This window comes from Synchiropus splendidus, chromosome 9, assembly GCF_027744825.2.
Source record: "Synchiropus splendidus isolate RoL2022-P1 chromosome 9, RoL_Sspl_1.0, whole genome shotgun sequence".
NCBI lineage: Eukaryota > Metazoa > Chordata > Actinopteri > Syngnathiformes > Callionymidae > Synchiropus > Synchiropus splendidus.
The window spans coordinates 19,463,715-19,488,777 of NC_071342.1; the positions used below are offsets into that span (position 1 = coordinate 19,463,715).

At 43.4% G+C, this 25,063-nt stretch overlaps 1 protein-coding gene across 2 annotated transcripts in view; it reads right to left on the minus strand.

The window, feature by feature from the left end:
* vwc2 (von Willebrand factor C domain containing 2) overlaps window positions 1–25,063 on the minus strand; it is a 49,978-nt gene that overhangs the window by 10,170 nt on the left and 14,745 nt on the right. Inside the window, exons 1-3 of one of the 2 annotated variants that reach the window (XM_053876035.1) lie at window positions 19,465–20,354; window positions 18,654–19,360; window positions 15,688–15,817 (exon numbers count right to left, since the gene is read on the minus strand). In XM_053876035.1, the coding sequence (XP_053732010.1) occupies window positions 15,688–15,817; window positions 18,654–19,280 (757 nt within the window). In that variant the 5' untranslated portion in view covers window positions 19,281–19,360; window positions 19,465–20,354. Of the gene's footprint in view, window positions 1–15,687; window positions 15,818–18,653; window positions 19,361–19,464; window positions 20,355–25,063 lie in introns of those variants that run through there. The other variant, XM_053876034.1, reaches the window with a different exon arrangement.

Here is a 25,063-nt window from a genome sequence, read left to right on the forward strand (position 1 = left end):
TAAAGAATCTTTGCAAAGAGAATTTAAGTTCACAGTATGAAGTTGCCACGCTAACTGAGGAATTCTCAGCGACCATCCACTTCTATCACTGGGGGTGGTACAAAATAACATTGAAGAGAACAAGCAAGAATGTAGCATCTGTGAGACGCTCAGTCTGCAGTCAGACTTCTGAAAACAAGGAGGAATCAAAAACAATGAGGCAGCCTTCACCAGTAACTTTCCACTAGTCAGAAGAATGTCAGTAACTTTCTCTTATTCTCAACAGCAACAATGATTTTTCCATCACAACAACGCAAAGCCTAATCTAACTTTGGGAAAAACATCCACACCCTTGATAGGCCTCTGGTCCAAAGTAGAGCTCACGTGACAGCTATCACTCACCATCGATGACACGTGCAGATAACCACAGAGTCACCAGCCCCACGCAGTTATCTGGCTTCAGGAGGCAATCTGAGTGCCCAGACACGCACTGGGAGATGATTCAAACCCTACGTAGAGAATGTGCCTGACCCAGAGTGAGGCTGCTTCACCCACCACAACGTCACCGAGCTGCCAAACTCTAGAAACATTGCGGCCAAATCACGCCAGATTTCCCACTCTCAAGCCTTAGTGTCCTACAAATACTTCAAAATTCCAACTCTCAGTTGCGCTGCAGTCTCTTCACGTCCACACCATCACCAAACTCCAAGGACGTCAGCGTTACGTCCAAGTATTTTTCAGCAAATTGAGGCCACCGAACTCGAAAGCTCTAAACATTTCTTGAGCTGATGACTGATTCTGACAGCTGTTGGTGGGAATGTGGGTGTGAATAAAGCCCGTGGAAAGTTGCAACACTGACTGATAAGACTTTTTGAAGGAGCATAATTTATTTTGCATCCATGAGGGTTGCACCCTCGCTTATCACGCTTTTCCGGATGGAAGAAAAGCAGCTTCCATCCTCCTCGTGCAACGCTGGCGCCGTGCTTATGTGCACCTTGTAGAAAAACACAACCGATGAATCACGTCCCTCTTAATTTAAATGAGTCAATACCCCTCTTGGCAACCGACGTCAGCGTCCTGTGTTGCTGCATTTGAAGTGATTTTGGCACACGCTGTTTATCACATCCCTCCAGATCAGCGCTGACCCTAATGTCTGCGACTTGAAGAGCGCCACTTGTTTTCTCATCCGTTGCCAAGGAGATACAAACAAGTGCAAAGGACAAGAGGGAGGCGGGGCGGCGCGCTCGGGGTGCATTGAAATATCTTCCCTTCAAAGGCGCTTCTTTCACGCTCGCCGACAGAAATTAAAGCTCCAATATTGACACGCAGAAAGCAGGAAAATATTTATTGCCGCTGCCGCACACTCTCATCCTGCGAATCAATATTGTTCAATTAAAGTTACGACGGCGAAGGAATGAAACTTTAGAGGCTACGAGAGCATTTAATTGCAGTGTGTTCCAGCTCTTTAAGATAATGAGTGGAAATGATGAGAACCTGCCTCCATTCACAGCTGTTCTTTGATATTCATGAACAACTGTCTGCGGTGGATGTTAGCGATACCTCTCACTTTCATCTTCCTCCCCCGGCTCTTCCCCAAGTGTCTCTCTCCATACAGAGGAGAAACAAACGTGTGACAGGGTGCTGAGCCACCAGCGGAGCTATCGCTCGCCTGAGAAGTCCGAGATAATGCCTGTGCATAATTGATGGTCTTATCAAACATTGGAATATTTTATGTGACGAAGAATAGTGGAGGAAATGTTGGAGAGCAGCTCGGGTGAAACACATGACCCCAGGGATGTCTTGTCTAATGAGGGCCGCCGAGTCGCTCTTTCCTCACCTTTTCTTTGCTGCTGACATATCCATTTATTTAATTATTTCTCCATTACTCAGCTTTGATGTGACACTTCAGATCTTCCTCGGGTCCTCTGAGGTCTTAACATCTGTCTTACAGATGAGGCGACATCTGTACCGAGGATAAAGATGGCAGCTGTCCTCAGCTACATCCCTAAACCAACAAACAAGCCTCTTCAAACTGAAACACCGTTCGGTGAAGTTCAGCACCTCCGTCTAGGAGAATCTGTTTAGGTCAGAGTTTAGTTTGGGAATGTAGAGAACAGGACAAGAGAAGAAGATGAAAAGTTTTGTGAAAAATTTGGACAAACTGGACACATGTATAGCTTCCTCTGGCCTGGGGGGAGATGCTCAGAAGCTCTTTTCGCTACATCTAACCAGGGTTTAAGATAAGATAAACCCGTCCTTTATTCCCTCCACAATGAGGAAATTCAACATGACAAAACTATCATCTATCCCCTACTGAGCGGAGTAGTCACCGCATGGTTGCTTTATATCCATAGTGACACATCATAGGCTAACCCTAACCTCTGCCTTTCTTCTTACATGCTGCATTAGAATAGGCTGCAGAAGGTGGAACATGTACTTCATTTGAAAACCTAATGTGTCACCATGCTGTGCTGAAGGTCGACTTCTGCCACACTCGAAGATACTTGACGGCATGAGAATTTGTTGCCTCATCCAATGGCCGCTACAAGTGCTTGAGTTACTAACAAACTTCTCTTCATATCCACCTTGTCCTTGATTATCAGCTTCCATTTATTGCAGCACAGAATATATCACATCCATCACTCTTGCTCTGGCCTCCAGTCGTGAGAATCTTTATTTCACCAGGGTTGGCTTCAGTTGATCTATTATTCCAACGGTTTATGCATATGTAGTTGTCAAGCTATAAGTTCTTTCTTCAACATTTTGATCTCTTGTTCCTGTGCTTCATTTTTCTTTATCATTTTTCCTCAGTGTTCATGTTTTATTTCACTGTTTTCTCTGCATCAGATCTGATTTCTGACCCATTCTCTGGCTCCTCATCCATGGTGGTTTGGCGAGTTAGGAGGTGCTTTTCTTGAAATGGTTCTGGCTAAGATTTCAATATTGCAGGTCTCTTTCAAGCCATTTTGTCTGATGCCTATTCATGTTACATAAGGGTCCAAGGGGCCGAGGTATGTCCTGTCTCAGCACTTTTTTTCAGAAATATTTTTAGGTGGTATTGTATGAGAAAGTGGCAGAGAAGTATGTTCGCGTGGTGCAAGACACGTATGCCAGTGAGACAGTGGGGAGGTGTGCTGCAGCTGTAACGCAGGAGTTCAAGGTGGAGGTGGGACTGAACCAAGGCTCAGCTCTGAGCCCCTTCTTGTTTGCCACGGTGATGGACAGGTTGACAGATGAGGTTAGACAAGAAGCCCCTTGGACAATGATGTTTGCAGATGACATTGTGATCAGTGGTGAGAGCAGGGAGCAAGTGGAAGATAAGCTAGAGAGGTGGAGGTCTGCCTTAGAAAGGAGAGGAATGAAGGTTAGTCGCAGTAAGACGGAATACATGTGTGTGAATGAGAGGGAGCCAATTGGACAGGTGAAGTTACAGGATGTAGAGATAAAGAAGGTGGGGGATCTGAAGTACTTAGGCTCACCTGTCCAGGGCAATGGCGAGTTTGGAAAAGAGGTGAAGAAGTGGGTGCAGGCAGGATGGAATCATTGGAGAAAAGTGTCAGGTGTGATGTGTGACAAAAGGGTGTCGGCAAGGATGAAAGGGGAGAGGAGATTGATGGAGGTGGTGAAGGAGGACATGAGGTTTGTAGGTTTGAGAGAAGAGGAAGCAGAGGACAGGGTGAGATGGAGGAAGATGATCCACTGTGGAGACCCCTCATGGGAGAAGCCGAATGAGGAAGAAATGTCCATATATTTTCACATTTTAATGGGAGCAATCTTTCTGCAGATGGGGTGGGGTGGCACTTAGAAGAATACCATGTGTTCCTTGGTGAACAGAGATAATCCCAGAGTAACCTGGGTCTGCCCCGAGGACTCCTTCTCGATGGTCAAAAGGAAGGCTGTCAAGTATTTTCCTCTCTGTATTCCTGAGCCTTGACTCCTGCTAATGACTCACATGGGGCTGATTACTTTCACTTCAGACCCCTGTTCTCCGTGAGGCCTGCGGCAGATCGACTTTACACCCATGCAGAACATGGCTCCTTCTACATTTATCTCAGTTCCATCTTGCTTTGTGTTCGCATCCTAATCCTTGTGTAGTTACATTCTCCCTGAGTCAGTTCTGTTCTGCCACTTGTTTGTTCTCTTTGTGCGTGCGTGTGCTTCCACCACATTTTTGTTTGTCCGTATTTCCTCCCTTTTTCCCTGTACGTGACTTTTTGATCATCACATTACTTTCTGTTGTATTTCACTGGACTGACTGTGTTTCCAGATTATTCCTCGGTTCTGTTTGCGATTCACTCCTGGAACAGTGACACCTCGGTTCTTCCTTCTTTCTACTTTTGTTAGATCAATTCTTTACTTGTTTGAGTCTATCCTCTGTGCACTGATGGTCCCTGACGAAGACATTCAGATGCCACTTCAGCTGATAATGGATTGATCAATTTCATCACAATGCATCTTTTTGAGGTCGTAACAAGCAATATACCAGTAAATATCACAGTATCATATCTCTTCATTTGATCCCTAAAGGATCCTTTCCCTTTCCTGTCAAATTCCATTGCCAACTGTCTTAATAAAACTGAAAAACTGCACCAGAAAATGAAATTCTGAAAGTGTAATGTAACGGTTAATGGCGTGTCACCTGTAGCACCAAATAAACCTTGTTATATTCTATTACTACAATGGCTCGGGGTGCAGTACATGCAGAGAGAAATAGCTTAGCCCTCCAGAGACCTCGGTGGTTAACTGCAACTCTCACCTGCCCACAGGAGCGTTGTTTTCCTGATCATGTGTTTTCCAAGCAGATGAAATGATGGATGAGATTTACGATTCAATTTAAGTGGTAGACAACGAGCGAGTTTTTATTCACAGGTTTCAGAGTTAGCGGTGTAGATTTAAGATTCAAATTTATGCTGCAATTCCATACAAAGAAAGAAGCCAAACTTTTTGAGAGAAGTTTGTACAGCCAAACGCTAGAAAAGACATCGTGTCAGTATGATAAAGGCGTACGCTCTCATGTCATCACCTCTGATGTGTACTCATTTTATTGCACATAAAGGCTGCGATTCTTTGCCATGCTGATGCAGCAGGTCCTTTGTGGAGGGTTTAAAGTACCACACGCAGCATTCAGCAATTTTTATTTGGATGTTGCTTGTGACTTGTGAGTCTTTTATCATCCCAGATGCTCGGAGCTCTGGAACCAGCTGCTCCTGCTGTTCCTCGTCTGCAGCTCACTTCTTCTTCTTGAATCTGCTCACTCTGCAGCTCAGCCTCACACTGGCTCTCTTTGCCTCCTCACAGGGAGCTGGAACTTTGTGATGCCTTTATTGGGAACTGGGTGGCAACACTTGGCTCTACTATCGCAGCAGATGTTGATCATCCAATACAAAGCTGATCTCAAAACCACTGATCGCCAGAGCAAATTCAGATTGACTACAGCGGACACATGAAGCGCAGCTGCCTCGGTCCACTTCAATCACTCCTGAGACTGAGTAGTACAGATTTGTAGTGATTTGACTGATGAACAGTTCCACCTCGACAGACACTGTTTCTTGTCTTTCACCAACCAGAGACTTCAGATAGTTACGCGTGAACACAGTTTCTCATCAATCCATTTCTCTCATCTGCTGTTTGCAAATGAGGACCAATTGATAAAGTACACAGAGGTTTACTTTAGAATACAAGCTACTCTATTTAGAAGTTCAGCAAACACCAGAAGTTCAAAAGAAGTTCAGCATGGACAGTCAAGTCCTTTTCAGACCTTCTAAACTCTGCTTTTAGTTGTTTCCCCCCAACACAGCATTGTTTACCAAAGTGTTGTTGGACTCACTGCTCTTTCAGTTAACCTAAAACAGAGTAAATTCCAGACATTTTAATTTGAAAAACACAGTTTATAAGCAGTGGTGAATGGGTGTGCATCCATTTTGGCAACAGAAGTATGGCTACGTGAGAAGGCTACCTCCAAAAATTCTTTCTGGAAAAACTCACAATGACGGAATGGGTTCACAGACAATCAGTGCAGGCTCTGTTTTACTTAACTGAAAAGTATTACTGAACTGTAGTCCACAGTTCGGTGATGGTTTTGGTGATAGGGCTGTAAATGCTTTAACAAGTCTGACGTCAATTTGGATCCATTCATTTACCAAGTTTACGAGACACATGTATATGATTATAATGATAATAAAAATGGCTTTTACGTAGAGCTTTTCAAGAAACCCACAGTGCTTTTGGTGGGTGAGATGTCTTGCCCAAGGACACCAAAAAGAGTGGCAGGGATGGAGCGGAGGGATTTGAACCAGAACACCACTGACACCACAAGTTTTGGCTTAAGACTTAATGTCAGTCTTAGATAGATTCTACTCTTAACTCTAGACTTTCAGGAATCTAATTTACCCATATATTTCTGACTTGTTTGTTTGAAACATTTTAGACATCGATTTTTTTCAGATGCTTGCGTCAACTGTACTTACTACCAAGTCAGTTTTTTTGGTCCACAAGTCTTATTTGGACCAATCTGAAAGTGAAGTGTAACTTTGCTGAGTCAGCAGCTGTCCATATGTCTCCATATGCCGGGCTGAAATGCACGATTTGAGTTCAGCGAGCAACACACTTCACTCATTCTGATGTTTCTTTTGGGATTTTACCTTGAAAAGCACACAAATACCGTCACTTTGCTTCAACACGTTTGAACACGAGAGATTTCATCTTTAGTATGGCGTGGCGGCTCTCGTTTAAGCCGTGGTTTACCTGTGCTTTTTCCATTTAGAAACGCAAGTCAAGTCAATCTCTGACTACCTGTTATTCCATTCCATTCACCAAGTCGACAACATTTTGGACGAGATAACATCAATGTTTCAGTTTCTTTTCAGCAAGTGAACCAGTAATTTAGCAAGTCCATTTGGCGCATTCAAGTCTGCCAAATATATTTGGACTTTACGCTCAACTTGCATGTTTTTTGGACCTGCCTCTTTTGTGGTTTACAAAATCTATTTTGGAGAGTAAAACTGAACAAGTTTCCCAAGTCTTTTGCATTTCTCACTAACAAGAAAACATTTATTAATAGTGATCTTGTAAAAAGAAAAAAAAGAAGCAACCAAACAAAGAAATGAGACAACTTAATACTCAAATTACTCACATAGAAGAACCAACATTCACACCTCTCTTGTTCCCCTCGCCCCCAATTCACCAACTCAACCTCAAATGAAAGCAGCAGTTCTCCAGTTTAATCCTCCGAGTGAGAGTGTGGCTGGTTTCCAGGCCAGAACGATGCACGTCCAGATAACTAGGGACCTCTGTGGGTTAATTGAGACTCAGCTCTGTTCACACCAAAGTTATTCTTCAGAGCAGCTCCGTGATAAACTGGCGGTGGTGTATCTCACCTCCCGGTCAATGTCACACAGCCCCCGGGAGAGAGAACAAACAAAGAGGGAAGGATCTGATCGACTGACTGCAGGCTTCCTCAGAATTCCGAATGATGGGGAACTGGATCGACTTGGCAGCAGCAGCTACAACCTTTACATTCGCTTACCATACTTCAATCTCACTCTTATGTGTTTGGGAAGTTAATCCTTTGTCTCCTCGCGATGCATAACTTCATTGATCGCAGTTGAATTTGTCGAATTATTCCAGCAGCTTCGACAGGCAGCGCACGACAAAGCAACATCACAACAGCGTTACTGGGATAAAATTATGAATGTCATTATTTTACAAGAATTTCATTACATCACACATTGGTGTGAAGTCACGCGTGAAATGAACCATAAATTGGTGCGAACAATTATGGACAACACAAATATTGTGTTCTGTGGCGAGTGTGCCTCGCGAGCAAGAAGATAAAGGTGCAAACATGTGGACATGGCACTGCTGTTATCTATATATTTCTGCTCATCAACAGCCCGAATGTCTTTCTTCACCAGACAGTAGCTTGTTCATTTAAATTTAATCTAGGGTTATCTGTGTCTAACCAAGTTACAACCAGTATACTGCTTAAAAATCGCTGTCAGTCTGATATATCTTTCAAACTAAAGTGCCATTTACTCCACCTCTCTGCCTCCTCTCCCTGAGCTCTCTCACTGAGTGCATTGATAACACACGGCTATGGTGTATGAATGGGTGAAAAAGCTCCATGTTCCAGCAACATGAGACTCATGCTTGCATCCTACTGATAACACAGCGTATACATAGCTGCATATTTAACCCATATTTTGATTGATGATTTGCATCAGTATTTTCTAAATTAAATGAATATGAAATTAAAATCAGATGCAAATGCTTGACTCTTCTCACAGTGGAAGCTTTGCATATAAACCAAAAGAAGGTGATACTTTATTCGTAACTCAGGATAATTGACTCCACAGCATGAATATAAGATTTCCAAATAGTCTTTGATGCCTTTTATTTGCCGTGGTCTCGGAAAACCTGTTTTTTCCTCCTGTGTTTTAAGCAATGACGTATCTGTGACAAACACGTTATTCTAAATAAACAAAAAATGACAAGCAAGTCTGTTTGGAATTTATGTTTTGTCCATATTTTTGATCAGGTGAAACGTGAATGGAGTTGAGCGCACCATTTTGGTAGGCCCCCTTCCTCTTGCTCCTTTTTTTTTTTTTCTAATTTTTTTTTTATGAGACAGCCATTTTGTAAACTTTGAAACACTGAAGAAAGAAAATACATTCTTTTTCAAAGCTTAATCTTTGTTTGTATTTACAGCTGATCCTTCTAATTCTCACCAGTTACTTTCTAGTTATCAGTTTTCCTCTGTGAGGGAAGAACGGAGCGTGAGATCAACAAAGTGGTGTTGCTCTCACCTGGCATCTCCAGTCTAAGGGCAAGTCTAATTGGGAGGAGTACCCGGGGCTGACCCAGGACATGTCGGATTACAGTAAGTCTCAACGTCCTGTTAGTTCAAGAGGAAAAACCAATGTAAGATGACGCTACACGTTCCTAAAACTGTATTTGACCTTCTTGCTCAGGATACAGTATGTGTCACTACCCACCTTGATATTGACAAAGCTGTATGCTAATATTTCAAAGAAACATAAATGACTAACCTTTCTAATACCATTTCAACTATTTACCAAGTGAGATGATTTAGAAATAAAATCTTTGAGAGCATAAGTAGTGGCAACCACACAGGCAAAGGATTGAATTAAAAAGTAAACTGACTAAAGAACATAGTGAGGGTGTTGCTAATGGTCAAGGTGATGCATCCTCTGTGAGCTGTGCTTAACCCTCATTTAACATCTAATCTATCCAAAGACAACAAGCACTATCAAGTCTGAGCGAATCCATTAAACGTCCCATGACACATAAAACGAGAAGGAAAGTGGGGAGGAAGGTAGGACACAAGCAATGCAAATAGAAAGGTCTGCAACATGCGGTGGATAAAATGACTTGGAGTAAGAGTTCTTCGTCTGCTGTAAAGAAGAGAAGAGCCTGGATCGATTCCACACCTCACACTTGGATCCTTGATCACCATGTGGTTATCCACATTCAGGCAACAGACCTGAATAGATAAGCAGTCCATGATGAAACAAACCATCCAGGGTTTTAGCTAGGAGGGCGTCTGGGCGTCTACAAAACATGAAAAATTCTCGGCCTGATTCTCGGCCGTAGCTTAGCCGCCAGATGCTGCCATATACCAAGCTACGGTCGAGAATCGGGTGTCCATTTTTTCATGTTTTGCAGACGCCCAGACGCCCTCCTAGCTAAACGCCTGAACCATCAATGGACTTACTGCTTTGTCCCCTCTGCTGTCTGCCTCCTGGCAGCCACAGTGTGCATTATTTATTTTGTGCTAGCCTCACCAGCCGTGACCGCCATGTACAGTACGATTCTCCAAGAGGCAGTAAGCTCTCTTGCCGCAGTCGCGATGGATCTTAACAGTCTGCCATAATTAGAGTTCACAAATCTCACGAAGGAAGGTCAATAATTGTAATCCACGGACATTGAACCGCTGGAGAGTGTCTTGGTCCTGCAGCAGGACGGGATGGTGGATATCAGCCTGCAGAAGTGCTACAGCTGTAGATGAGAAAGGAGCAGGGAGATTGACTTGGAGGATTTTTGTGTCAGTCTGTGGTGGTCTCTCACAACCAGCTGCCCCGGTTCATTCTCTCACGGCTCTGACTGCCACAAAGTCAAGACTAAAGCTGATGATTTGTCAGAGTTGTCCTCAGGTTTTGAATCCTTCATGCAGACAGTAAGGACAGCAGCATATGCACGCTGTACCTTAATCTTGCATAGACTCGAATGTAACCTTCCTGCTGCAATAATAAGAGAGAATTCACAGCAACCTGAACTCGGCACAAATGAAGCATAAATACTGCTGAGAGCAATTTCTCTCTCCAGCGGAGGCCCACCGGCAGACTCTGGAAAAGTGCGCAAGAGTGAGCTGGCAGAACTTTTTATGGCAATGTAGCGACTGACCTGATGATTTAACAAGGTCCAAGGCGGGAAATAATGCCGCATGATTCAAGGAGCGCCACCTTCGTTTATCAGAGGGGAGGAGGGAAGTCGATGCAATCAGAGGTCAGAGCGGCACTCGGTACCTGGTGCTAGAAATTCTTCAGTCCATCTGTGACGCAACTTTTCAACCTTTCATCAGCTGTCCCTCGTGAGTCTGTCTGGCTATAACCATTTCGAGGTATCGCTTGTACATTTCATTGCAGATTCAGTAACTCTACAATTAAAAGCATGAAACACAGTCTTATATTTCCGACTACCTTATTTTCTACTATAAGGCGCACTAAAAAGTGTTAAAACTTCATCAAAACGGACGGTGCACCTTATAATGCGGTGCGCCTTAGGAGTGCTCCGCTTGACTGACTTCCAGCCAACACGCTGGTTACATAGTGGAAACGCGGACGTGTTAGAGGACAGCATGAGAATGTGAAAGGGGAAGTGTGGGCGTGTAAGAAGACGCTAAAGCCACGCCCCCAGTAGGTACCCAGCTGGTATATAGTGCCCGTATCTGCATCATGCAAAACAATATCGGTTCAGCTAAGGACTGAAAATGGCACCTGCGAAGAGACACGCCTACGAAGCACAGTTTAAACTGCAATCAGCTACGCGGAGCAACACGGGAATCGAGCCGCTGCGAGAGAATTCAGCATCAACAAAGCCATGGTTCGCAAGTGGAGGAAACAGGAAACCGAGCTACGCCAAGTCAAGAAGACGAAGATGTGTTTCGTGGAGACAAGGCAAGATGGCCGGAGCTGGATGGACCGACTCGAGCAATGGATTATTGATCAAAGGACAGCTGCGAGAAGCGTCTCTACCGTCACCATTCGACTGAGGGCAAGGACGCTAGCAGAAGAAATGAAAATGTTCTATACCTTTTCAAAACCTTTAACCCATGACATACCAATGCCTTTATGGGCAATTCTAAGTTGCAGACGTCTCCTGTTGTTTACTACTCGGCTACAGCATGCTTCCTCTGGGATTTCAGGCCACTCCACCTATCATATTTTCTCAACACTGCATTGAAAAGGTTATAAAGCCAGTCGTATGAATGATATTTACTGTAGATGTGTGAAAGAACAAAAGAATCTGCGCATGAGGACACCAGCGAGTGATCAGTGATAAATCCCACCAGCATGTTTTGCGTTCAGACACGCCTCCAGTTGACCATGTATGGAGTCAACAATCCCTTTGAGAATGTGTGAGGGCAGCGAACAGTCATTTCTCCATCGCAGAGGTTAGGAGAGGTTGCAACAAGGCAACATTAAATGCCGGTGTGACCAATAAATAGAAAATGCTGTGTGTAACTACTGCTGTAAATTCTGTTGGGTCAGAGGAAAGAAATAAAAATAAATGCTTCAAGTATAGAATGGTTCTGTCTTGACTGTTGTCCTCAAACTGTTGTGGTATGTTTGACCTCATTATTTTCTTGTTCCAATGCGATGCTAGACCAAGTTTCGCAGCAGACAGCTTGGAGGTTCTTGATGTACTGACGATGCCACAAGGTCCCACTGACCGTGGAAAAAAACCCCAGAGCATCATGCTACCAGCTCAATGTCTGACAGATTGACAGAGTGTTTTTTGCTTTCAAGGTTTCACCCCTCTTTTGCGAATGTAAGCAACAACTCTCCTGTATCCAGGTGGCAAACTTGATCCTTTATGAGAGAGACGAACAGTTCTTATCATTTCTGCCTCCTTTGTTAAAGTGTTTTATTTTCACAGATATATTGGCATATATTTTTTTATGAAGCTGTTGAGAGTATAGACTGTTAGATAGAGGAGGAGCACAATTGCTGAAAGAAGGCAACATTAAATTGCTTTTTCTCCTAGTAGTCTGACAGAAGAGAATGAAAACTTCTGAACTTGATATATTTTTTTGCAAATTTGTGAACGACATAAATATGTGATGTGAATGCCTCTTGTTGTATCTATTTAGTTGTAAAATAACTGAAGCTGCAAAGACATACACAAGAGAGACCCCAAAATGCCGGCGGTTTGAATATCTATGAGCACAATTAAACAATCTACATAATTAGATTCCACTCTGTAAAGTTCAAGCTCGGTTTCTAAAATCAGTTGTCTACAGTTACAAGTAATGTAATATAAGTAGTAATATAAGTCGTTTGAATGTCAATAGCACCGGTGCCAAACCCAGCTACCATCCGGTAGATCGACTGGAATCAGGAATGGTAAAATTTTTTTTTTTAATTCAGTAACAAAGGAAACGTTCAGATCAAACTCAGGGGCTCAAGAAAGGTGACAGAAGTGTCATCGTAATAAGACAAAAAATGGGTTTAGAAATACATTAACAATAATAAAAAAACCTGTTGCAGAAGGTCATAAATAAATAGATGTTGAAAAAGTTGTACAATACCAGTCCATGATGTATCAGGCTTCCGTAGTGCTTAAACACACGGTATTGTAATTCATTCTGCTTGCAAATTTTCAATTAAAAATCACCTCACGCAGCACATTAAAATACAACGAGACGGATTATTAAATCACACAATATGACATAAAGAGACCAGGAGCGTGACCCTGCCAGATCATGTCTCCACCTGCTTTAACCACCTACTGAGCTTTTTCACTGTCTCACAGGCAACCTGAGGACAGGAAGCCTGACCCCTCACACTTGCTAGGCTCGGGTGAAATATCTTAAATCTCATGGTAACTCGATGAGAATCCGGCAAACACTTCAATATTCTCATCGGCTGAATGAACCCGTGGATTTGGCTATAGATTCTCCGCTCATCCTTTATCCTAAAGTGCCTTGGCCCTAATGCGGATGCGGCCCAGTAAACACATGGGGCATTCCAGAACACGGAATGTGGATCCGTGCCCAACTCTGCCCAGCAGCTCGATCAATATGTGCATACATAAAAGTGGGTGAGCTGTGATGTTTTTTCAGGATTACAAAGAGCAAACAGTCGCTGGGTGACTCCCAATGTTTCCAACTCGAGAGACTCTTTCCAGCCATTAAGTTCTCAGAGAAGACGTGTCGCTAATATTGCAGCGAACGGAACTGAACGTTCAAGGGACATTAGTAATACGGGCCGGTGCTATCAGTTAAACTGCAGTCCGGGAACGGTGTGCAGCGTTCCAGCTGTATAGAGACGGATATCGGTTGGGACAGAACCAGAGCGAACCAATTTCCATCAGAGAGGCCTGGCGCCACAACTCTGACACTGGCAGAGCAGATGACCTGCGAAGAGAGGACTGTGCCAACTCTGGAAAATCAGCTCACCTCAGCTCCTGTTAGGGGTCTGTAACTGCTGCCCCTGCACGCAGTGGACAGTCATTCGAATGAATTCAAGTGAAATGCAGCGTTAGCTCTGTCGCTAACTGCATTGGCACTGCCTGATCTGGTCCGACTTAACTATCTGCTCTACTGACTAACGTTTTCTGGTCAGTGCACAAGGTTATAGTGTGCAAGTTTCTGGATTTATTTATTTATTTTTATTAAAATCGTCTACATTTAACAGTGTAATATGGAAACAGGATGTTAGGTTTTTTTTTAATCCAGCATTATTGAACCAATAATCATTTCAAGCTTCGCCTATACATTTGAAATGTGCAATGCATTGCATCCGATACATGACGGAGTGTATGCGAAATATTTCTTCTTATATTTGTTTCACATAGATATTAAAGGAGCAAGAGTGAGCGTCAGACTCGACCGTGACAACATCATTATGCGATAAACACAAGACATCTTTGGGTTCACATCAGGTTCGGTCAAAGTTGAGCAGCACAGTAAACATCAGTAGGTGGAACTCGTGCATACGCGTTACTGACTTCTGGTTCCAGCACCAGAATTGCCGGCAGACCAGATCAGACAGTGACATGCATGTTTACTAGCTCTTTGGTTCATGGGTGCTTTGTGTTAGAGGCAGGTTTTAAATGTGGCTGCATAGAAAATGTGTCAAACTGAAGGCCTTGAGGCAAATGCGGCATGTCATGTTAAGCAACTAGTACAGGTGAATTACATTTGTTTTATAGTTACTACAGTCGAGTAGTACTGTAGAAATGGAAGTAAATGGCCACCTCTGGCCCACAGGCCACACATTGCCCACGTCTGGTTTAGAGACAGAGTTCAGGTGGCCTCCTGCGACACATCCATGTTGCCTCCATCCTCTGGTTCACACGCTCTCCTGCCTCTCTCTTCACCCCCCTCCCACCCGCTGTGCTGGCAATCGTGTTCTCGTATTTATCTCCATATACCCTCTGCGTCCGCTAGCCACAGTGTTTTATGGGATGGCTCTCTGCAATGAGGTTCTGGAGCATAACCGGGCGGTGGAGGGGACGTTTGTTTTTATGTAAGGAACAGGTTGGGTCCCTTCCTCTGGCTTGTTTTCTGGAACAAGTGCCTGTTCAGATTAGGCTCGTAAACCCAGGTCCCACAGTACAACCTGTTTTATAGCTTTCTTCACAAATAATGAACATTTTTACCACTATGGTAGTATTGGAGGTAAACACAGCTGAAAATGTTTTTAAATCGTGTGGACTCTAAAAAGTAAACTCTGATTATCTTTGTTTGTTTCGAGCTTTAAGATGCAACGTCAACAAGAAAATAATGTAATAACAAAACATATTTTGTTTCTAAAAGACAAAGACAGCGCTGTCACACACAGGCAGCAATTTTGGGAGCGACACGCTCCGTATCTCCCCTCCATCGCGCCCAAGAATCTCCTGTATTCAGATTGTTTGTTGTCGGGAGCGTTCTGCGTCACTTTAAGATCGCAGCCGGAGATACATATCGCAAGTCATCACTCTTTTTGCTGAAGGAAGCAATGTTGTTGACATTGCCACGTTGCATTAGAGTCACGCTAAGAAAACAAGGGGACGTAATCTGGGACATGCTGCCTGGAATCATCAGGCGCTAGTTCAGATAATCCACTATGAGCTGCCGAGTTTCTGTTCCGACTGCAGGCTCTTAAACTCTCACTTAAACCTGCAGCTCACCTCAACTCTTGGAGCTCAGCTAAGAGTGGAACACAATCATCGGTGAAAAGTCAAAAGACAAACATATGATCGGTCTGATGAGTTACAGAGCTGAACAATGCTCACAGACTGCATACACTGCAGTGCAGTGCAGCACCTCTGGTTTACCGTGTGTTTGTTTGCTAAACAAGCTCGACCTCCACATATTGAGGTGCCCTTGAGCAAAAGCACAAATCGAATGAGGAGAGCTCTCGATCACTGCGCGCAGGCATGTGACTTGGGAGTAGAGTCAACACAATCTTGTCCACTCACCGCTCTTGCAGATCGGACAGCACTGGTCCGGCTCGTACTCCGGGTCCACACACTCGGTCTGGGGGCAGGCCGACACGGAACACAAGACCTCCCCACTCGGCTCGCACCGGCACTTCTCACATGGAGAAACCTGGGAATGGGACGTCAATTATTGCCCAAAAACCCACACTTTTTTATGTCACACACATATATTTACATACAATATTTGAACAAGACACAAGAAGGCAAGTTTTCCTCACATTAAGCTTTTGCACTGCAAAAACTTAAAATCCTACTAAGTTAGTTAAGCCGTATTTTGAATGAAAATATCTCATCCCACTTCATTTGATTTATTTATTTTATTTTTAAGATAGCGGGACTTGTTTTTCCACTTGTTCTATTGATACTTTTACCTTGAAATAAGTGAAAAATATCTTCCAATAGAACAAGTGACAAAAGGTATCCATTGTCTTAAACAAAGTTCCTCCATCATGCTGGCATGTCAGTTATGAAGTGTTTTTGCAGTGTGTCAAATTTATGGTTATTGTTGCAAGTTATTCTCACGTTACAACACTTTGTTACACACTCAGCATTTTAGGAGAAAGAAGGACACCCATTGAAACCTACACTAAAAGAAAAAAGTTGTGCGCTCTGTGAGCCGGTAATGCCAAACATAAGACCATGAGGAAATGATCATAAAGAAGAAACTCTCTTGCGTGGACGGTTCCCCCGGGAACGCAACCTTAACCTGAACTTGATCATTATTGGATGCAATAAAACATAACTTTTCATTGGTATCATCCTCCAACCTGAATTTGAGATTAGTCAGACGGGACACCAGACTCTTTCTAAAGCTACATTCAGGCAGCATTGGAGCCACTATGGAGGTATACTGAAAGCAAAAGATTTGGACTGGATGTTTCAGAATTCTAGCAACTCCTTTGGTGCCCGTCTATTTCACTTCTTCTTCTTTATGAATTTTCCCTCTCTGCATACGTCACCCTAAAATATGAGCTCTGATTGACCTTGAGTTCAGATGCATTCGATGCGACAAATGTCACCTGTGTGTCTCCCATATTGTAGCGTGACAGCTTGTTGCACATAACCGAGCCTCTACATTAGCTTTACAAATCTGCTGCTTTCGCCACACGGATCATGTTTGGTGTGTAAAAACCTTGAGCAGAAGAAAGTGGGCCATTCAGGAGAGACTCAACATCACTCCTCTCCATCTGTGGAGGCCAACTGAGCGGCCCTGTGGGCAAGTGGGCCCATGACAGACTCTTTGTTTTGACTCCTCCCGCTGCTATAAACCTCATAGAAGTGGTTGTAAGTAGATGGGTGGACCTCATTTATATGTGTGTGTATATATATATATATATAGATATATATATATTAGGGGTGGGATTTATATTCAAGTTTTTATCTCACCTTATTAAAACTAAAGCTCTTTTAATGTCTTGAAAAAAATTGTATAAGAATTTCAAGTACATTCAGAGTAGTGGAAACCCTGGATATTGTGTAGCAAAAAACATCCCTGAACAAAAGCAAACAGATGCTTTTGTTTGCTTCTGTTCAGGGATTCCTCCATGTTTGTTGTTGTTGTTATCATCCTAGCTGTGACGTGTCTTGTGCATCAGGTTTTTTAAATGACTAGTGTTTTTATATTGTTTATATATATATATATATATATATAAAGACTGTTAAAACTTAACATCCACTCCTTTCCCATCAGTGAAATGAAAATGCCACAAAGTTGAGCCGCTAAATAGTCAGAAAACACAAAGACATCCCATGTTGGTTTTACGACAAAAAAGAGAAAACACTAGTCATTTAATCAAAAACTCTTTAAGCTGATATAACACACAAACTTAGACAGGGAAAAGCTACCGGTGCTTCATGGACAAAAGTAGTCCCATGCATGATCGAGACATCCGGCCATATGGGGTCCGCAAGGCCGGACTATGACAATACCTCTTTTGTTTCATACACCTTCATCTTTTCACTCTTCTCTTTTTAGCGATGATAAGTTTAAAAAAGAGCAATCTAGTCATATAAAGATGCGTTTGACTCATGCTGGTGACCATTACATTTCCCATTTTGTTTTTAGTCGAACTTCACTATCTAATCTAAAGTTATGGAGAAAGCCAATAGTGACTCCAATTCTCCACCATATGTGAAGTGGATTGAAAGCGGCGTGTTTAGCGAAGCAGTCATCTAAAGCCTGGACTGTAGCTGGGACTGATAGCACGCAGTTTGAATGATACCTCCATCTGACATTTCCTGTAAAAGGTTTCATTCGCCGGCTGCCGGTGTAGAGCGGCACACCTTTGTATTTAACAAGAGGGCAAAGGTTAATTTCAGCATCGCCGCTGCCGATTGCCGTGGCTCGTGCCTCCGCAGGCACTCCACTGTGAAAAATGCAGTGAAGCATCACTTAGTACAATGGCCCAGGAGTTACAATCAAGCCGCCAGCGGCTACGCTTCAGCCTCACCTCCAGTACAGAGGCAGCTGTTCGCTATACATCCACGACATGGCACGCCCTAGAAAGTTACACATCACAATCTCCTGCGGAGCGAAAGAAAGACAATTCAACGTGAGGCTTCACTTTCCGGCTGTAATTGTGGCGCAATCTTGTTTCCTTTGTGCGTTCCCGTCTCTCTACACCAACACCCACGTGAAGCTGTGCAGAGTTCAGCCATCGCTACGACTGTTTCGCTTGTATCAACAAACCGAATGTGAAAACAGTGCTGAAGCTGCAGTGAGAAACTCAGCCCGCGGTGATATTCCGGTGTTGTGTGAAAAGAAAGACAAGTGCTGACCTTTGCCATTATAAATCAGCCTGCCTGTTCGCTGGCATGCTGTGAGGCAAGGCAACCGGTTCTGTGTGCTGCTTGTGATAAACTCAATCGAACGTCGACTGTTCCGTCAGCACTTCTTTTGGGTCTCAACATGTCAAAACATGAGTGGCTGCAGTTAATGGGCTCACCGTAAACTCTTCCAGAGAGGCATAGATCTGGCCCCGGAACTCGCAGTAGTTCTTTTTCTCCTTGCACTGCGGGCAGCACTGACTGGTGTCCACTTTAATGCAGCGAGGGTGAACCTTGGGACATTCAGGCTGGCTGCAGAGAGGACCCTCGTCCGTGCAGAGGCAAGGGCACGTGGACGGACCAGGTGTAAACTCCTCCCCGATGGCGAACACAAAGCCACTCTCGTCCATGCAGCCTTTGCCCCGGTAGTCCGGGTAAGCGTACTCGTCGATGGCGTCCAAGGACAAGGCGACGTCACTGGTGGGGCCCTCGTCTATCTCGTTCAGGCTGTTTGGCTCCGTCCAGAGCTCCTGTGACTTCCCTCCTTTAGATCCTCGGGAGTTGGCCCTGACCCGGCTGGCGGCGGTTCGGTTGCCACCCAAGGCGTCGCCGTCCTGCTTCTGCCGCTGCGAGGCGAAACCTGGCAGCGCCTCATCCTCACGCTTGTCCTCCCTGGCCTGGGTCAACACTCTTTCCAGACGCTCGCGGCTCACCGGTAGGGTCGTAATGGGACTACACCCGGTGCTGCTCATCAGGAACCCCAGAACAAAGAGTACTTCTGTTGTCATGGCAACGGAGTGCAACATCTCTCCCCACCACCGGCGAGGTGGGAAAACACCTTTGGCTCACATAACACACTTCACATCTCAGGTGTGAGCCAGTCCATCTGTAAAGAGAAAATGAGAGTGAGGTTACGTCCTCTTACAGGTCTCATTTGGTCTCCAGAACAAGACAGCCTAAAGCTCCGCTCCATCGTGTCAAGCAAACAACCTGCTGAGCGTGACGCAAGTCTGATATCCCTGAATTGGATCAGGGAGTATTCACCGGGTTGTGTTAGGAAATCGATGGCGTCGTAACACTTCCCTGCATCAATCGCTCCTCGCAGCTGCTGAAAAGTGGAGAAAGGCCAGAGAAGGACATGAACACTCATTTTGTGATAAAGAAACTGATTTTTTTTTTTTTGTATTATGGGGGCAGCCAATCGTATAAAAAGGAGAAATTGATTTGAAAATGGCAGATAATGGCAGTCTGGACCGAAACTCAGCAGAAATATCAATGTCAGACGTGCTTGTCACATCAATATCGGCTCGTCACGTTCCATCTGCTCATGTCGACTGCTGCAAAAACCAAACGCAGACTTCTGAAAAACTTCCTGTTTTTTTGTCTTCACTTGAATTACTTTGAAATTCAAATTGTCGCTATGATGTTCTCGCCGCGCTCGCTGCCCTACTTCCATTTATTTCTGCTTGCCATGTTGACATTTCTGAACGACAGAGAGCTTACTCTGTATCGACCCCACAGTCTATTAACTGTAAAGTGCTGTTAGCATTTGTTTAGCAATAGTTCAACGTATTGATTGAAGTGTCGACTACAATGAACACGCTACATTTATTCTCCCGGCGATTTGGGAGAATCTTTAAATCGGCAGCAGAGCAATTACCCTCCATGTGTTGGGATGCATGACTCTGTTTATTTTAAGCCATGCAAATTGATATCTTTGAATTCCCGTTTGTTCAGTGCAAAGAAGTGGAAATTGACTTCAGAATCCTTGAGGCTGCTGCAGCAGGCCGACTGGTCTGCAAACCGATAACCAGCCGAGATGAGAGCGATGGAGAGACGAGGCCAGGCCTCATTAGTAGAAGGATTTAATTTGACTTTTTTGGCTTCAGCTCTCCACCTCAATGGCAGCTGCTTGTGATGCTGAGATCGGCACGCCAGGTTTAATCGAACCAGATAAAACAAACAAAAGTTCTATTAAAAAAAATCTGTGGACTGTGAAGACGACCATCCACATAATAATATTTTATGGGACGTATATGTTGAGGAAGCATTTACTGCTTCCCACTACACTTTAATTTTCTGCCATCTGATCAGTTGATTCAGTGTTTTGCCCAAAGCAAGTCAAAATCATTCCTCACAAAACAAGTACATATGTGAGGACAGTGAAATAGTGGGGACATGAAAAGAGTATTTGAGGTGAAGGTTTCAGTTCTTGCGCCATTTGGTGATGGACGGACTAACAGACAAAGTTAGGAAGGATTAGTCAATGTGGACAATGATGTTTGCTGATGATACAGTAGTGAGAGTAAAGATGAGTTAAAGGAGTAGCTGGACAGATAGTTGTATGAGCTAAAGAGAAGAAGAATGAAGCACAGAAGAGGTACGGAGTAATATGAAATGAAGAGAGGTGAAGAGGAGAGTGTAGTCGGGGTGGAATGAGTAGAAATGACAGAGAGGCCTGTTTAGTGATGGAAGACTGGCAGTAAGAGTGAAAGGGAAGTTCTATAGAACAGTCCAGAGACCATCCATGAGCAATGGTTTAAAAAGTTTTGGCAGCTGCGAGAAGAGAGACGGTGTTGGACCAAGAAAGTTGGATGTAGTTAGCTTGTCATTACCAACTCACACTTGGGTTCAATTTAACACATTTGTTAACAGGGAACATGAATTTACGACGTTGTAATGCAGAACCAATGAGAAACCTGCACCTGTTACGGCTTCCTGACGCTGTGGGTCACATAAAAGAAAGACGGAGGTTGGGGATGGGTCATGGGCTCCTTTTGTTCTGCATTTAATAACACGTCAATTGCTATTTAAAGACTCTCAAACGCATCATCTTGAAGAGTCCACTTCCCAATGTCGATATATTACGCGGTGGGAGTGAGGCTGTGTTGGAATAGGGGCTGGTGTTCAGTCAGATTTTGCTGCTGGGTTGGATTTTTCTATCAATAGCCTTGGTCGAGCCATTTTTGCTGTCTGGTCAATAAAGCTGATACTCTGCTCCCCACCTCAAGCCCTAACCTTCCTCTGTGAGGAAACATGTTTTTATACATAATACAATTCAGTTAGCTTAAAATCAATCGGTAAAACATATTTTACATGCTTGAAAACTTAATGCCAAAACAAAACTACATATTGCAGGGTACAAAAACCAAAACAATTCTGGTGAGGAGGACGAAATGACGAGTCACAGTCATTCAGTCTGACAGAAACTCTGAGATAATATCAGCTCACCTCCTCCAACAAACGCTTTTCTACAATATGAACCTGAAAACGTTCAAGGTCAGAACCCTCCCCATGGATTCTTAACTTCTTTATTTAATCATCTTTTTGGACCATTTTTGTCGGTGGCATCAAACTGACTTTCGGGTGATGTGTGGCGCACGAGTGTCGGGGAAGGGTCATTGATTTACCTTTTTCCAAAGCCCTATAGAGAATTTGCTGTTTTTGCTTCACTGACCGGGAGGAGAAAACCCATCCACCAGCAAACATGACAACAACAATCTGTCTCTGCTGCCGACGGAGTTTTGAAATGAGCAGCGTGAACTGAAGGCTGTGGGTTTGTGGCGGCTCTACCTTTATTTAACCGCGCCTGCTAATGTATCATAACCGTAACTGTACTCCTTCACTCCGCAGAGGTGTGACCTGAAGTGGCCCCTGCTGCTGGTATCCATCAATCATGTATTATATATAACACAACCCCAGCAGCTTTGTTCACTTCTCACACACCCAAAAGCAGATCAGCCACTCCAGAGGGAAACAAATCATCTGGTAAATGGAAAAACAAGGCTCTCATTAACACCTGACAACATGAAATCATTATTCCTGCGGAAACGCGTCAAACACAAAGTAAGCTGGCGATTTCTGTCGCCAACAGTCGGCTCATTAAGGCTTGATGGAGAGGAAACGTCCACACGAACTGGTTTTTATTGCATGAACGAGTTTTTACAAGGCAGTTATCAAAACTGCTCCAACCGATTAACTGTACGATACTAAGCATCAAAGGCACCAGACCAGCTAAAGCCATTACAGTGTTCTAGCTATTTTTCGCAATTTCATTTCTCTTGTTTTATTTTTTTGTGTTTTTTGCTTTTTTTTTTTATTATTATTTTGCTTTCTTTGTTACTCACTAAACCCAAACAATAACCTATATCTGTAGTATGACCAACATGAAATCTGAAGGATGTGAAGTCTTCCTCCCTAATGTTATTATTAAAATAAAGGGGAAAAAAAATCATCATTGTAGAACAGAGATGGGCAATTCAGTTTCCTGAGGGGCCAGGTTATACATTGTGACCACTGAGAGGGGCTGTCAAACCCAAAGAAAGGAGGGTAAAAGAAATTGGAAAGTAAATGCACAGAAAAAAAAATGGATTATTTAATTTAATTTAAACCACATTCAATGTAAAGATTCTCGATGTGTCTCATACATTTCAAAATCTACTTTCAATTCTGATGACCCCTAAAATAGCCCATGGAAAAGACGATCAAGTAAGAAAAATAATGAAACCTGAAAGTTACGTGTCAGTCGCATCATAATGAACAAAAAACAATGCACAAGACAAAAATATCAGCAACAACAACAATGTCAGTTTCATAGTTTTACTCGGACTCCAGATTAAAACGGGCCACACTTGAAACCTTTTTAACAGCTACAGTAAGAGCTAAGTGTATTCGGAAGATTTTGAAATTACAACACTGTATGCAGGCGTTGACTCTCATGTAACGCTGAGGCGTGACCATGACAACAATAAGCTGGAGATGCTGATGATCTCACTCAGACGAGGAAAGTGATCAAATAAAGAGCAAACATGGGTCAGACAGTTGAGACAATCTTTGACTAGTGTTGAATCAATCCTGCTTGATCATTGGACGGTGCGGCCAGCCCTGCAGTCATGGTGCAACGCCTGTGAGACTGAGCTCCATAGTGCCCAATAAAAAAAAAGGGTTCGGGTTGCACTATGTTTCATTTGTTATGTTCCGTTCGTGCTTCTATTTTGTAATTGCCTCTTCGGTTCCTTGTTTTTCCCCAGCTTTCCGAGCGACACAGCTGGCATTCATTTGCTAATCGAGCTCTTATGAATTTCAACACCTCGGTGCCAGGTCGTGTCGCCAGATGGTTGCTTCACGTCCTCCAAGTAAACTCCTTCACTCTTGTTTCTCTCTTGCTCCTGTTTATCTAAATTCTGTGCATGTTTGACGTCACTCTCGTTTCTCCGTTTTCTGTTTATCGCTTCTTGCTGCTAGTTCACGTGTGTTTTTGTTAAGACTCACCTTTTTTGTTTTCTCCGCCTTATAGTTATTCCTTGTGTGTGTGTGAGTAGATCCGACACTGAGCGCTTTTTGTTATTTGGGCCTCGTGAGCAACCTCCGAGTGCGTTGTCCCCCTTTGTCAGGCTTATTCTTATTAGCCTGTTTTCTGTTTCATGTTCTTCCCTGCATCTGCTCGTGTTTCCTCACTTCGTGTTTTGTTGTTGACGCCCTTGGTTTATCATTCCTGTTCGTCTTTTGTGTTTATATTATTTATTGTAATAAATTGTTAAAACTGCCCTTGCTCTCCCGAGTCATCTGTAAACCTGCACCAATTCAGCTACTGGATTCGATCTCCTTGACAAGCCATAACATCATTGACTCATTCATAAACAAGAACCTTTTTGAAAGAGTGTGCACGATGTTTTGTTTTGAAATAATGAATATTTATTCCAATCCCAGAGTCCATTTAGATTTCCAGAGTCCTGTAAGTAAACGTGTGTAGATAGATACAGTAATAGCACAGATGCTAATCACTTCAGCATGTGGATGAGTCATAAATCTTTTTGACTGTGTTGCTACACTTCCTTGACCATTATTTCTGACTTCAGTAGGTTTCTGAACATGTAACTCTCCGTCGATCAATGCTCCTCATTACTTGCTTCCTTCAGTGATGTGCAGTGGGCATGAAATGCCTCCTCTGGGGTTTGGTGGACCACCACACACTACCCTCTTTGAACTCCAATTTGTTGGGGGAAATATTCACTCAGGAAAATACCCAGCTACGTGTGAACGTGACAAGAAAATCAGAAGAAATCTGAGACTCATCCGAGAATTGCATCAAGACTATTCCCAAAAGTAATAAAGGATTAAAAATAAATAAATATAAAAATATCAAGACCAAAGTGTAGATATGATGGAGATGAAGGGAAAAAATGGAAACTAAATAAAAGACTCAACAAAGACCATAAGGAAAATGACAAAATAAAGGAGGAAATTGATCAGATCAAGACACCTTTATCAGTGGAAAAAAGGATGAGACAAATAGGTTTTTAGAAATTTCATGAAGGAAATAAATACCCACAGAGCCACAAACACTGATGCAGTGGAAACGATACACAAAATGAAGCAAACCTCTGCTAAGACTGAGATGTTCTCATGATTAAAAGCCACAGAAAGAGCGAAGAGTATGATCATATATTTTGTGCCAGAAGCCACAGAAGCTGATAATCTCAGGCTCTTTATCGAAAACCTAATCAAGAACAAGGTGGGAAACAAAGCTTATTATCAACTCAGCACAGCGGAACAGCCGGATGTCTGCCAGAGAGAGAAAGAAACAAGT